This window comes from Ixodes scapularis, unplaced genomic scaffold (assembly GCF_016920785.2).
Source record: "Ixodes scapularis isolate PalLabHiFi unplaced genomic scaffold, ASM1692078v2 PGA_scaffold4__175_contigs__length_147842914, whole genome shotgun sequence".
NCBI classification, from domain to species: Eukaryota; Metazoa; Arthropoda; class Arachnida; order Ixodida; family Ixodidae; genus Ixodes; species Ixodes scapularis.
This window is the reverse complement of record NW_024609879.1, coordinates 68,104,382-68,117,933: the sequence shown is the minus strand read 5'-3', so window position 1 is coordinate 68,117,933 and position 13,552 is coordinate 68,104,382. Positions and strand designations below refer to the sequence as shown.

The 13,552-nt window shown below is 43.4% G+C and overlaps 1 protein-coding gene across 1 annotated transcript in view; it reads right to left on the bottom strand.

Annotated features, from left to right (window-relative positions):
* LOC8038530 (mite allergen Der p 3) overlaps positions 1-13,552 on the bottom strand; it is a 48,313-nt gene that overhangs the window by 14,257 nt on the left and 20,504 nt on the right. Inside the window, exon 2 of the mRNA XM_040216660.3 lies at positions 9,768-9,795. Coding sequence (XP_040072594.2) covers positions 9,768-9,795 — 28 coding nt within the window. The remainder of the gene's footprint in view (positions 1-9,767; positions 9,796-13,552) is intronic.

Genomic DNA, 13,552 nt, shown 5'->3' with positions numbered 1-13,552 from the left:
CACCTTCACCTTACTTTAGGTCCTTGGCATCCCAGTGAACGTCTAATATGCCTGCGGTGTTTGACGTTACATTAAAATGGCCACCCAGGCGCTGCTACTACACAACGCCGTTCACGTAGCGCCGGCCAAACTTCCCATTTCAAAAACCTTGATACTCATTTTTACGTTGAGAGGAGCAAGAGAACGTGCAGTCAAGTGGGACTCAAATGTTTCACACCATTTTTTTAGACAGCTCTAACTCTATCCAGTTGCTTCACCAAGTCTAGAAAATTGACTGTCTCCGGCATTTACCAAAGGTTCACTAAACGTACAGAACGTACAGAACTAACAGCAACACCCTCTTCGCGGTGCGCATTTTAGAGGCACAGTAAGTGGCCACTCAAGGACACAATGCGAGGGTTTGGTGAATATATTTTGATGGAGGAAAAAACGACGAGCGGAAGAGGACCACTAGCCAGCTCCCGAGGCAGACATTTCGACAGGCCAACCTCTGCAACACCTTAAATACAGTCATTTATCCTGCATAGTAAGACGACATTTAATCATCTCACACTAAAAAGTCACGTGACGACATAAAGCCATGTGAGATAAGGATGCAGCCCTAGGTAATGAATTCAAATGACTCACGAAGTCACGCGGCGTCACAGTATCACGTGACATCATAGTCAGACGTGACGTCATAATGCCTAGTGATACTTTGACTTCATGGCGCTGCAAGGCGCGGACACAAAATCCTACAGGCTGGCCCTAAACATTCTATGAATTTAAAACTACAAGTGATAAAAAATGACCATCTCACATTTATTTTTTTTTTTAATATTGAGCACTACGGTTTTCGTTCGCTCCTTTATTGTAGAAGCGGGCGAGCATACTGATAACTTAATAATAATAATAATAATAATAATAATAATAATAATAATAATAATAATAATAATAATAATAATAATAATAATATTGAGTTTATTTCCATCAAACGTTGATGGTGGCGATCAAGTAAAAAAGCTGTATGGCACAGCTTGACAAGTCCTTGACCGCCTACAAGGCACAGTAGCAGCAACTAAAAAAAACTAAAACAAAAAAAAACATTCACAAATTTTGATTACCGCAATTTAACAAAGCGTGTTCCAGATTATATATTTTATCATCGGCTATAACAGAAAAGTGACCTATTCGCAGACAGAAGTTATAAGACCCCAAACGCGTAATTCATACTCAGATTCATTTGTGGAGAAAATTAGTCTAATTTCTCTAAGGGACAATGCACTGAATTCTAATCCTTTATCTTCAAGTAAGCTAAGTATTCTTGGGATAGTATGTTTGTGCATTTCTGTGCCATAGTTCGTTCTTGCAGTGACCACCTCCCAACATTCTGCACGACGGGTAGAATACGCGTGAATATTTTCAGAGAGCTGCCCTTGTGATTTTTAGACTACGCCAAGCGGGTGTATCAAGTTCAAGTGATAGAACTGCACTTAAAGTAAAGAAAACTCTTTCGTGCGCCTTTTAAAGGAAAAATTATCGATAAAGATATAAATGTCACCAAATCATAGAAATGCTAGAACACTTTTGAAGAAAAAAAAAGGCCTCTACGGAGGGCTGTCTGTAGTTAATGTTTTTTGTTGTTTCATTTTGCTTCACCACAATCCAAATATCGCAATAAAATTGGACGTGTTAGTGACCGCCGACGCACGCCACCGCTGGATGCGCTGCAAAGCCGGAAAAAGTATGACAACCCGCGAGGCACACTCGAGGAGGCGGCCACATATGGTTATTTAAATGAACGTCAAACTTTTATGACATCCCTTTAAAGTAACCTTTTTTCTTCGAGAAAAAAAAAAAAAAACTCAAAGTTACTTCATTTTAAGTTGCTAAAACACACAAAGGTAAAGCGATTTTGCACTTCCTTTATGAAGGGTGCAAGGAGGTCCGCCGAAGGTGCCCTGCTATCTTTGATTGGTCACGACGTCGTGACATCGTCCCTCGTTTCGCGAGCCAGCTGTCGGGGCTCCGCTACAAAAACATGCAAGTGGCGTGTATTTCGCAGCACAAAGAATGACATATATGTCATACTCTGTACATGTTACGTCGAACTCCTGGATGAGGATCCCACCATCCTGCCGTCGGGTTTGGCACGACGTATGTTAGCGACCCCAGACTAGCAGAGGTATTGCACTGGCTAAATGACTGATATACGCCGGGGACAGTAGTCACCCATTGGGGCTATCAACTTCGCGTTGACTGAACACGCACACAACGAACTTATTTTCGGCACTGAGGCAACGAAAAAGAAAACAACTTGGAAAATGATTTGCAAACCGTGGTGACCAGTGGTGCTGTAATGCACTCTATTACTCGACCAGGGTGTCTAGCTGAACGTCATTTGGATTTTATGTCAAATATTTGTTAGGGGATAGGTATCAAAGGGAAGAAAATTTTTTACTGCATGCATAATCAAAGCAAAATTTTTTTTACCATATACCAACATCAGAAACTTTTTGCTATTTCTTTTTTTTTTATTAGACTAATACCCCCAAGCAGCAGTTCTTGGTCGTCCCTCAAAGTCAAGCAAAAACTTTGGAAACATTCTGGACACAAAGTACTCTATTTTTACATGAACGCACAAAGACGGAGGTAGGAATTCCATCAGCGTGCACCTGAAAATTCCACTTAACCAACACAAAATGATCAACGTCTACAGAACCGCTAAACGCGCTGAAACTCCGATATCAAAAAAAAAGAAAAAAAAAAGGTAATACCCTGACCGTAGCCTAGTCGAACAGTTTGTGTTCAAAATCTATGCAGCGAATGCTGCAAAGACCTAGAATAGACTGGCGCCCACGGACGAAAAGCAGCATAACTAAACGCTTAGCGAGCTTGAGGAACAAGGATGGGACATTCGTAGGAAAAAGCTTTAACAGAAATAGAACTGTGATTTGTAGATGAGCAAAATCCTGGCGTGCGCTGCAACACGCAATCCCCGTGCAGGACCATCCCCGAACCCTCCCCGCGCAAAACCCATCAAACGCACAGAAGGCGGACGTGCACGAAGCAAAACTGAAAACTCGCCGTTCCCCCTATGGTCGTTGTCGACAAATGCCTGGTCGTTTGATGCAGCTTTACTCGCAAAATACCTCTTTTGACAATTCCTCTTTCACGACGATGTATTGGTAGCGAGGGTCCGTAATTACAATTTTACGACCGAGGCACAGGTGCTTACGGCCGAGCCGAGGCCGTGGGCCACAGGGGCGGAGCGCTTTCAGATGAGTAAGGACTGCGGTTTACCGGAATAAACATTTCCATTCGCTCGTTTTCCGCGAGATTTCAGTAGAATTCCGAAATGCCTAAAATTGAGCGGAAAAGCAACTCGGTAAGATTTCCAAAGGCAAGTTCACACACTTGCAACGGCTTACGACTGTGGGCCTTGATACTTTTTTTTTTAATCTCTTACGACAAGAGTAATCACTGGCGCCATCTATCGGGTAGTCGTGGAGCGCTCATTGTAGATACATGGCCTCCGAGATCCCGAAGCGCGCCCGCGAAGGCTTCTCCAGCCGTCCCATTCGAGTTCCTCCCCAGCCGAAGAGTGTAATTGCGCTAACTCCGTCGCCCGCCGGGAGGTAGCGCTGTCTGCCCAGTCCTGACAGAGGGGCGAGCGGTCAGCGTCGCAGGTAGAGATCTGCACTGGTACCGGCCAGAGCGCGGGCCACGGGCCGGGCTCGGGCTTCACGGCTATACATTCATGAGGGGCCCGGGCCGGGTACGGGCCTTGCATTCAAGTCTACAAGGGGGGGTGGAAGCAAAGCCAGCCAAACCGGCCATTACTTTATTTTAGCAGTATGTTCTTCGGAAGCGTCTTCGGAGATTGGGAGAGGAATCACAGTGGGGGGGGATAAACAGATGTTGCAGAATGTGTGTGTGGGTGTATGTTTTTGTACGGTTTGGTGTGTGCAGCGAATGCTTTTCCAGGGGTATGACGGCGTGGCGTTCCTTTTCGTCCCCGGCGGCCCCGCCAGCAGACGATCGCTTCTCACCACAAACACGCACATACACCGTCGCCGGCGCAAACCATCTGTACGCGGGAGTGCTTGCATCCCCAATAGGGTTGAAGAGGTTCCCCTGAGGGGTACTTTTCCTGAACAATTTCTCGCAGGCCACCGCTAAAAAGGACGACATCGCTGTTTTTTTTTTTTTTTTTTACGGTTGTGCGCAACGAAAGTGGCTAATTTAGAACTGTGCCCGTCTTTTGTCCAAACCCGTGGTAATGTTTCCCGTCCTTTCCAACTGTGACACGTGGTGTTGTTACTTCTGCTTATCATTTTTGTTTTCCCACCCTTTCTGTGGGTGTTTGGACACAAAAAAAGAAGATCGTATGATTTTTCTTAACAAGCTGCCTAGGCCTGCAGACTGGTTCAACTAATAATAGCAGCAAAAAAAAATATATGCTTACAGTATTTACTATTGGGCATCGTAATCAGCTTATGTGTAGCAGTTGCAAGCGAGCACATGCCGCGCAATTCGTTAGCTATTGATACTGGGCTAAAATAAAGTGCAGATGGCCAATGAAAATTAGCTTCGGGCAGGGTCGGGCCGGCTGTCGGAAATAGATAGCTGGCCGCAGGTAAGTCCGGGCCCAATAGACAACGGGCCGGGCTGGGGCGGGCTTCGAAATATCGGCCCGTGCAGACTTTTAGTCGGAGTCGACTTTTAGTTGCTGCATGAGGGGGAGGTGTGAAAGGAAGGTCGTAGCAAAAAGCAAGATTTCGCGGGGGGGGGGGGGGGGGGGGCATCTCCATGCCTCCCCCCCCCCCCCCCCCCCCTGGATACGTGCCAGGTAGATGCATTTACCTTTTTTCGCGATATTCTTTCTTTCTTGGGTCGAAACGCTTTTAGGCAATTTCAGAATTCATAAACGACAATTTTCCATAGATAGCACAATCCATTGATTTCGCAAATCCGGCAAAAACTTCGCTGTAGTGAAACAAAGTTTCAGGGTCACCTCCCAGATGACGCCAGCGTGCCAGTGTGTTTTTTTTTCGTCGTAAGGCATCACAAGAACTCGACCCGTGTCCTAAACAAACACAAGTGTGAAGATTATGTTAGCTTGTGTCAGAGCCTACCTTTTTTTGTACAAACGTAGCCATTTTGTATCAGGATGTGTCCACTTACCCATATCCCCCCAAAAAAAACAAAAAAAAAATTTGACATAACCTACATTGACGGTTCACGGAGAAATCGCGAGAAACATCGCGATTCTGCATACATTTTGTGATGAGATGCAGGTTTTTTTTTTTTATTACAAAAAGGCGGCTTTAATGAAGTGTTAAATAATTTTCACTGCGTTTTATTTAACATATACCACTGCTACAATAGAAGTGAATCGCCCGGAAAAGTATCCACGCTATATGAAGCATAAGTTAAAGTGGGATGACACAAAGGCCGTGTTCCAAAATTTATTCGATCTTACTCCAGCGTAGAGGTTTTGTACCTTGGCGTTCTCAAACCTACTGGCGTCCAGCTTTTTTAAATCTTTGTTGTCACGTGACAGGACCCGCCGGTGTAACTCGGATCCAATTAAGTGAGATTTGTAACACAGCCTATATTCCATTCCACGTCACACTGTGCTCTAAGGGACGTCAGGTGCCATCCTAGCCAATTCAACGCGCGCGACGTGATTGCACAAACCGCACTTCGCTCCGCCCAGCCGGAAGGCCACGTGTCAAGCTACGGGGCTCGAGCTATAAATTGGCTCCTGTAGCTCTTAGCGTCCGCTGCGGTACATTACGAATCATGCCTCGGCATTGTATGCGTAGTCGTCGCCATCTTGAAACGTGGAGCTTCAAGATTGGGGTAAAATATTGTTTTGCCCTCGCCGTGCAACTGAAAGAGGTTCACGGTATTATCGCAATTCTCAATGTCTGTTTTTCTTTCTTCTTTTCTTTTGTATATGTTTTACTTCTTCTAGGTTACAATGTATCATTTGATTTTTTTTCCTTCAAACATACCGGATGTAAGAGCTACATGGCCGAAGACCTAGGTGAACTGAAAGGGTATATGTATATGTTATTCCGATGAAGAGAAGCACTGCCGTGAGCTTTCGTGGCGATATAATCTAAGGTATCTTTTTTCTCCGCACAAGACAGCAAAAAAAAAAAAAAAAAAAAAACTCAATCACTTTTTTTTAATAAACAATGGTTTCCTTAGTTTTTTAGTTATTAAGGTGTCCTAAGTTAAGTTCCTGCACTTTTATTACATCTACCCTGACAAACATAAAATATGTTAAGCGCTCTTTCCTGTCTCTTCTCTCTTCTCCATACTTGTGCGCTAATACCGTTCAAATGGATAAAATATGTTCACTGAATTAACTCCGGTTTAACCTCAATCGGTCAAATTTTTAGTGAAAAAAAAGGAATCATACAATGTCACAGTAGATGTGTAGAAATGCGTCGAATCCAACAAACTGTCTATTTAATACATTCCCGTTACGTAAGCAGGCTGGGGCAGCCTGCTAAAAAACTTCCAGATCCCTATTTTGCTTCTATGAATGAACATTAAAAAAAATTGAACGACGTTTACAAATCTTTGTAACGCGAAATTAAAGCGCAGCTCTTGAGGTATTTTGATTTTGCGATACACCATGACGGGAGCGTACGCACGAGGAGCAGAAGAGTATCAAAAGTGGAGGGGAGAGAGAAGGAGAAGGAGGAGGGATGGTACGGACGACCCTCCGCTCCTCCTCCTCTCCTCTTCCTCCCCTCCCCTTCCTCCCCTACCTCGCCCTCCTCCCCTGCCCCTCCTTAATATTCTCCGCTCGGCCCACAGTTTTTCCGCTAAATTTAGCTGGAAAATCGACGCCACGCGACCTCAACACCAATTCAGTTTCCTCGCTAAATTTAACAGAGAAAGTATGACGTCACGTGACTTCCTGTCACGTAACACATGAACAAATTCAGTTTCTCCGCTAGATTTTGGGGGAAAATTGAGGTCACGCGATCTCAACACCAATACAATTTCTTCGCAAAATTTAGCGTGGAAACTGGATTCGTGTTGAGAAAATGTGACGCCAGTTTTACCGCTAAATTTAGCTGAAAAACTGAATTCGCGGTGTTTCATTATGAGGCGTCACAGACCTACACACCAATTCAGTTTCTTGGCAAAATTTAGCGGGGAATTGAATTGGTGTATAGGCATGTGACGTCCCGTAATGCAACGCGCGCGGTTATGCCGATGGCGACGGCGACGCCACAAAACACGGGATCTAGCGCGTAAGAGCCGCGCTCCCCAAAAAACAACAACAAATATGGTTGTATGTATGGCACCACCAATGTTTTACACGTTTATAGCAAAAACCAAACATCATTCATTGCAGCTGCGCTAGTGAATCTAGCGCAAACGTACAGGGTGGTTGATAGTTAGTAAAACAAATTCATCGCAAAAAAACCGCGAAGGACACAGTAATCCGGTCTATGTAGATGGGTTGTACGGCCAGGGGACGAAATAGAGTGAGCTAATGTTCACAATAAGTGGAATAAATAACAAAGCTTGGTGTATAATTTCTTCATTATTGAAAATAATCACATTGTTTCAATCAGAAACTTGCTGAGTATATCAAAAATCACCAAATTGGTAATTTTTTAAATAATCTACGCGCTTGGGAAGCGACCGGTTGCCGTGAAGTTACCACTCGTACAACAAGCGCAAGGCCGGCAGTGCGGAAACGCGCATGACAAGATTATCACCCAAATTTTCCAAGAGCTAGTCTTGCGACTGTTGTACGAGTCTACGTAACTTAGCGCACCTATCTGTTTCCCAGGGCGCTTCACAAGTTTCTAAAATTGACTGATTTAATGTTTTCTGGTAAAACTCAGCACGTTTCAAATTCAGCAATATGTTTATTTCTCTTAATTAGAAGGCCAATTATCAGATCTAAGTTAATGATCTAACGGTCTAACCAATCATGGCGATTCGCCCCTTATATTAGTTAGTTGCGCATGCGAGCAACAGCTAGCACTTTGCGCTTCGGTTAGCGTTGCGTGTTTTATACTTTTCTATACGTTTGCTCCCATACGCGATACTAAAACTCTCTATTATGTTCCCCTGGGCGTATAAATCACCAGCACAGAAAGAATTTTTGAACCGTTTCAGGATTTGTTTCCTTTAATACATATGTTCGCAATTGAATCAAACTTCCTGCATAAGTCCTAGATATTTCCTAGGCGTGACCAGCCAGCGGTCTGTTCGATTGAAACCCTACATTTTTTTATAAACAAACTTATTTTGTTCTAAACGAAAAAGAGCATGCATCTTCTTTTTTAAACTTGATGTTGCAATAATTTTGTCGTAGGACACGGGAATAGCGAGTGACTGCCACCAATGAGAAAAGGCCAAGCTATGCGAAAAAAAAAACCCACTAAAAATCAATCTGGCAAAAAACAACAAAAGAAAAAAACAGTTGGATGTGCCAGAAAGGGAAAACATGTCAAACGTCCTGTCAGCGTTCTTAAGGGAATACCCCCGTATCAGAACGCCGTTTTGCCTTTCCAATTTTTTATTTATTGCAGACAATTCTGCTTACAACGGATTTTGCGGGAAGGTCGAACCATGCATGGGAATAATTAGCCAACTTCTTATCAAGCGCATATTATCATAAACTATTTTGGGAGCTTGAGGGAAAAGAGTCCCTTGTTTTCGTAAATAAACCACACAGCCCAAAACGCCAAGTCTTCGCCAAAAATGGAGCAGCAGCGCTAGCGGCCAGATGTCAAAGCTTCCTCACCTAGCCTCATCTGATAAAAATACAATAATGATAATATCATAGTTATAATGCCCAGAGACTAGGGTGGAAGAAGAAAAAAAAAGTTTAAAGAATTAAGAAAAGAAATGGCGACAAACAACATCTCGATAGGCGTTGAGACATCATCTGTCCTTTTTTACCACCGCAAATGTCTTCCTCACACTGGCCAAATCTCCGTTTAAAATATCCTTGTAAAACTTACACAAGCCCGCCTGAAGACTAGCCCTAGTTTCGATGAGGACATTATTCTTATTCCTTACCACGACGGTCACGATCACAGGAAAAGCTTGTAAGGCATCATTTTACGAGTCTTCGCCACCTCTAGGAGCGAGACACCAAGTAAAGAATGGTTCACACATCTCTGCTAGTGTTAGGGTGCACATCTTACTTGCCAGTCTGGGTCGACACGCGGACCCCACCATTAAAACACGATGTTCGTAAAGCGTATACTAAAAGGATGCTTCAGATATTGACAGATCGACAAAACAACTTTAAAAGTTTTTTTTTTTTTTTTTTTTTTTTTTTTTTTTTATAAAGCGGATTTTGGTATATGAGGCGTTCATAGTACCGCGCCCGTCTATGTTTCGTCCTTGTTCTGTTATTGTTTTCTGCTAGAAGTATACTTCTTCCTACATGAAAGTAGTACAAAATAAGTTTACATATATTGTGTTGCTTCGATCGAGTGTTCCTTCATTGAGTAATACGAGGGCTGTAGTCGAAACATGGAATAACCAGTTCCCAGTATGCGAAACACGACCGGATATGCGCTAGGAGTAAGGGCATCGGGAGAAGGAGAGGACGCGGGGCAGGGATTCAATCACTCCTTCAATTATCCACAAATGCGTTCGAGCCTCGGCGATTATATGAAGAAAAGAAACTCCCCGGTAATCATAGGGACGTAAAAACCCACTGCAGCAGAATAAAAGACACTCATTTTCCTAAGACGTTTCGTGAGCAAGGCGATGTGGTAACTTACGTTTGTCATTTTCGTAACTCTTGAGGAACTGAAAAGAAAAAAAGAAAAGAAATAAGAGTATATCAGTAATTGATCTTGAAAAATGATGTAGGCGATCTTTTCCCTCAAAATCAATATGATGTTTTAAACGCAGTATTCAAAGTGAGAGGGTTCAAAATTACCTCGAAGACTTCAAACAGTAATCTCAGAGACTAAAGAATTTTTTTCATTTTTATTTTATGTTTTTCAATTTTATTGTTACATTCAGGGGGAAACTAAATGTATAGTCCACGTGGTGTAATGTTTCCTGCTAGGTTTAGTGGGGAAATTGTATCAGTACGCCACACGCACTCATTGTCAGGTCACGTGAAGTCAATTTCCCCTCTAAATTTAGCGGGAAAAGCGAATATGTTAAGCCCACGTGGCAAATATTTCACCGCACAAGTTCAGCGGGCAAACTGAATTGGTGCAGATGTCACTTGGCGTCACGTAAAGTTAATTTTCCCGCTAAATTTAGGGGGAACTGATTGGTCTTACAGGTCACGTAACATGAACTTCCCCACCGAACCTTGCGGAGAAACTGAATCGGTGTAGACGTCACGCGAGGTCACGTTAGGTCATTTTTTCCGCTAAATTTACCGGGGAAACTGATTGGTGTTTCAGGTAACGAGACATAGATTTTTCCGACGATTTTTGCTGGGAAACTTAATCGGTGTGTAGATCACGCGACGCCAGGTAACTTGACATCAATTGACGTCAAGGGACCCAATTCCCAATTTAGTTTCCCCAGTTAATTTAGCGGGGAATGCAAGGACGGGCGCACGGACAGATAATACTTTGTGAACGGAAGGCAGTTCCGTTAAAAAAAGATAAAAAAACATTTGTTGCATTATCAACTATCGTTAATGGCATCTTAGGAAGCACAGGAGCTTGACGAGTACTCAGAAGGACGAAACCAGGGTGCAAGAAACGCAAACCTTATCAAGTGCCACCCGGCTATTCTTAGTAAGCCGTAAGGTACCTCTCGCATAGTAGCCACCCCCAGGTGCACAATACCAATTCATAGCAATACCTGGCCACATCGTTATCGCGCCGCAGCCAACGGCAGCGCGGATGGCGTAAACGTTGTCCCGTGACCATCGGCCCGGGCGGGAGAGGAGGTGCTGGGAAGCGGATGTGAGCTGTGCGTCGCGCGGACCGTCGACGTAGTTCAGTCAACCTTCTGGGATCGACCGAGATCGTGGAGATCCGAATATACCCCGTTTCACATTATACGATGGGCAGCGGCGGACGCCACGATCCAACCTAATTCCGTGCGAAGGTCATGTGACCTCCGGAAGTGACGTAACAATGCGCGGAGTGCGTAGGTACGTGATTGGGGCGGCGGAGAAAAGCTCACCGGAGAAAAGCTCACCGGAGATAAGCTCACCGGAGAAAAGCTCACCGATAAACCGGCAGATGCGGAGAAAAGCTCACCGATATTTTTTTAGCTCAGCTTGATTCTGCGTAAAACGTGGCGATTTAACACAATTCGCATTCGTTACTTCATTAAAATATGTCCTCGTTTTTGTAATATTCTTGAAGTTCATTGGGCATATTTACTAATTTTTTAGAAATTAGTAATCACCCATTCTGTAAATTAATGAAGCCGCAAGTATAAAATCAGAACATCGTACACCGGTAAAAAAGGCAACAATTTATTGACAGCTGAGAATGCGCCGTTGGCAGCTCTGTCAGATAAAGAGGTTTGTTTTTTGCGAGCTGATATGAATAGCGGTGTGTGAATCGCTAGAGGTCCAAATATTGCGTAGTGCCTAATAGATAAGTAGATGTTTGTTAATGTAATCAGTGTCGGCTATGCTGTTTTCCTTCTGTTAATTTCACTAACAAAACTTTAGTTGCGAGAACAGCTTCGTCGTGTCGTGTTTGTTGTCTTCACTCCGTCGTCGTCGCTTGAACGGTTTTCATCATGTATAACGTTTACCTACTCGCCCAATTCGCTACCTACCTTACAAATAACTAGTTCTTATATAGCTCACGAATAACAACGGAGACAGTGTGCATCTCTGAAGGTCGTGGCTGGCGCACCGTAGAAGGACACTATTACACAAAGGGAACGTGTGGAAACGCCAGCACGAACGGTTAGAAAACGTGCATGTCCGTGGAAGAAAGAAGCCTCGATATCCTATTGACTGTTTTATCCTGTTTTCAAATGTTAACAAAAGCTACAAAGAGAATTTCAGGCACCGCGGTGCAGCGCGTGCACTTTTGAATTTTCGGCATTTACACCTTTGATTTTTAGCTTTTAGGCAGTCATCATTACGTTTTTTTTTTTTTTTTAACTTTTTCCTGTTCTTCAAGTTCATAAAGATTTTAGTTAGGCTTTCGTTGCCTAAAGAGTAAGCCACAAAAAACACTGGCCCGCAATTATTAATTTGGGAGCAACATACCCATTAAGCTTAACAAATATTACAAAAGAGAACATTTCATTTTTTACAAAGCTGACGAATTTTATGATAATAAATTGATATATGTTACGCACGAACCAACAGCCTCCATATAAAAAGAAGAAAAAAATATCGGTGAGCTTTTCTGCGCATACGCTGAATGGCCGGTGAGCTTTTCTCCGCATCCGCCGGTTTTGCGGTGAGCTTTTCTCCGGTGAGCTTATCTCCGGTGAGCTTTTCTCCGGTGAGCTTTTCTCCGGGATTCACGTGATTGTACGCAGTGCTCGCTTCGCTGGGATAACTACTAAAGTACGCTGCGGTCTATCGTAATTAATGAGGTTGAGCAAAAGAAAAAAAAAACAAAGTCACCCTACTTAAAATATTTAGACATGCACAAAGCTTTAGTGGAATACAATAAAAAATATTGTGTTCGTTTTGAGGTCAGGAAAACATCGAAGGGCGAGAGGAGGAATAACATTTTTTGGGGGTTTCTAGGAGAGTTGGTGTTAGCTACCACCGGCTATGAATACAGCCTTTAGCATCCATTCATCCGTCCGGTGGAGGGATATCCGGATCTGGGCAGAGATGAACGAAACGACGCGTTGGAAGCATGAGTCTCGAACTGTTGTGTGCGTCGAGTCGGAGCAGCCTATTCTCCGATGATTCGTACGTAGGATCGGATAGGCCCTGTCACCCATGTGTCTCGCGTTTTAGCTCATAAAAACGCCAAGAAACGATCCCTAAAGCAGGAAAAAGAACATCATAAGTTAGGCCAGGCCCGAGTTCTCTCAAACTGTGAGTGGGGGCAGTGAGACCTTTCTTCCTCAACGGGTTAAAAATGACGGGGCCTGAGAAACACCAATGGTATCATTGTGAGTGCGTAGAGAACACGACTGCAGCATTTGCACGGTCTCGAAACTCCCAAAGAGTATGGGTTCAGCCGATCAATGACCAACACCGTCATAGTAACTCCTGTGTACAGACATTGAGTTTGGGTCACTCAGAGCTTAACTCTTTCCTTACCACGAGAAAACTGCCCGATTTGGAGAAGTCCCAGTAGTCCCCCTTTTTTTTTTTTTGTAAAATATTGGCTTTTTTAAATTTTTCTTTGAGGATATTAACAGTGGGGTATGTTAACATTTTTCATCATAAAATAATATTTTCATGACACAAGTATAGAATGAGAGTCGAATAAATTGTGCTGAATTTGGTTTCGTAATACCAAAATTATTGTGGCTAAAACAACAAAAATGAAAAATATATGCGGATATCTCGGCAAAAACGACAGCTAAACTTGTCAGAACATACCAAATATGCCAAAATTTATTAGCAAGACAGCTTGCAAATTGCAGTGTCTAG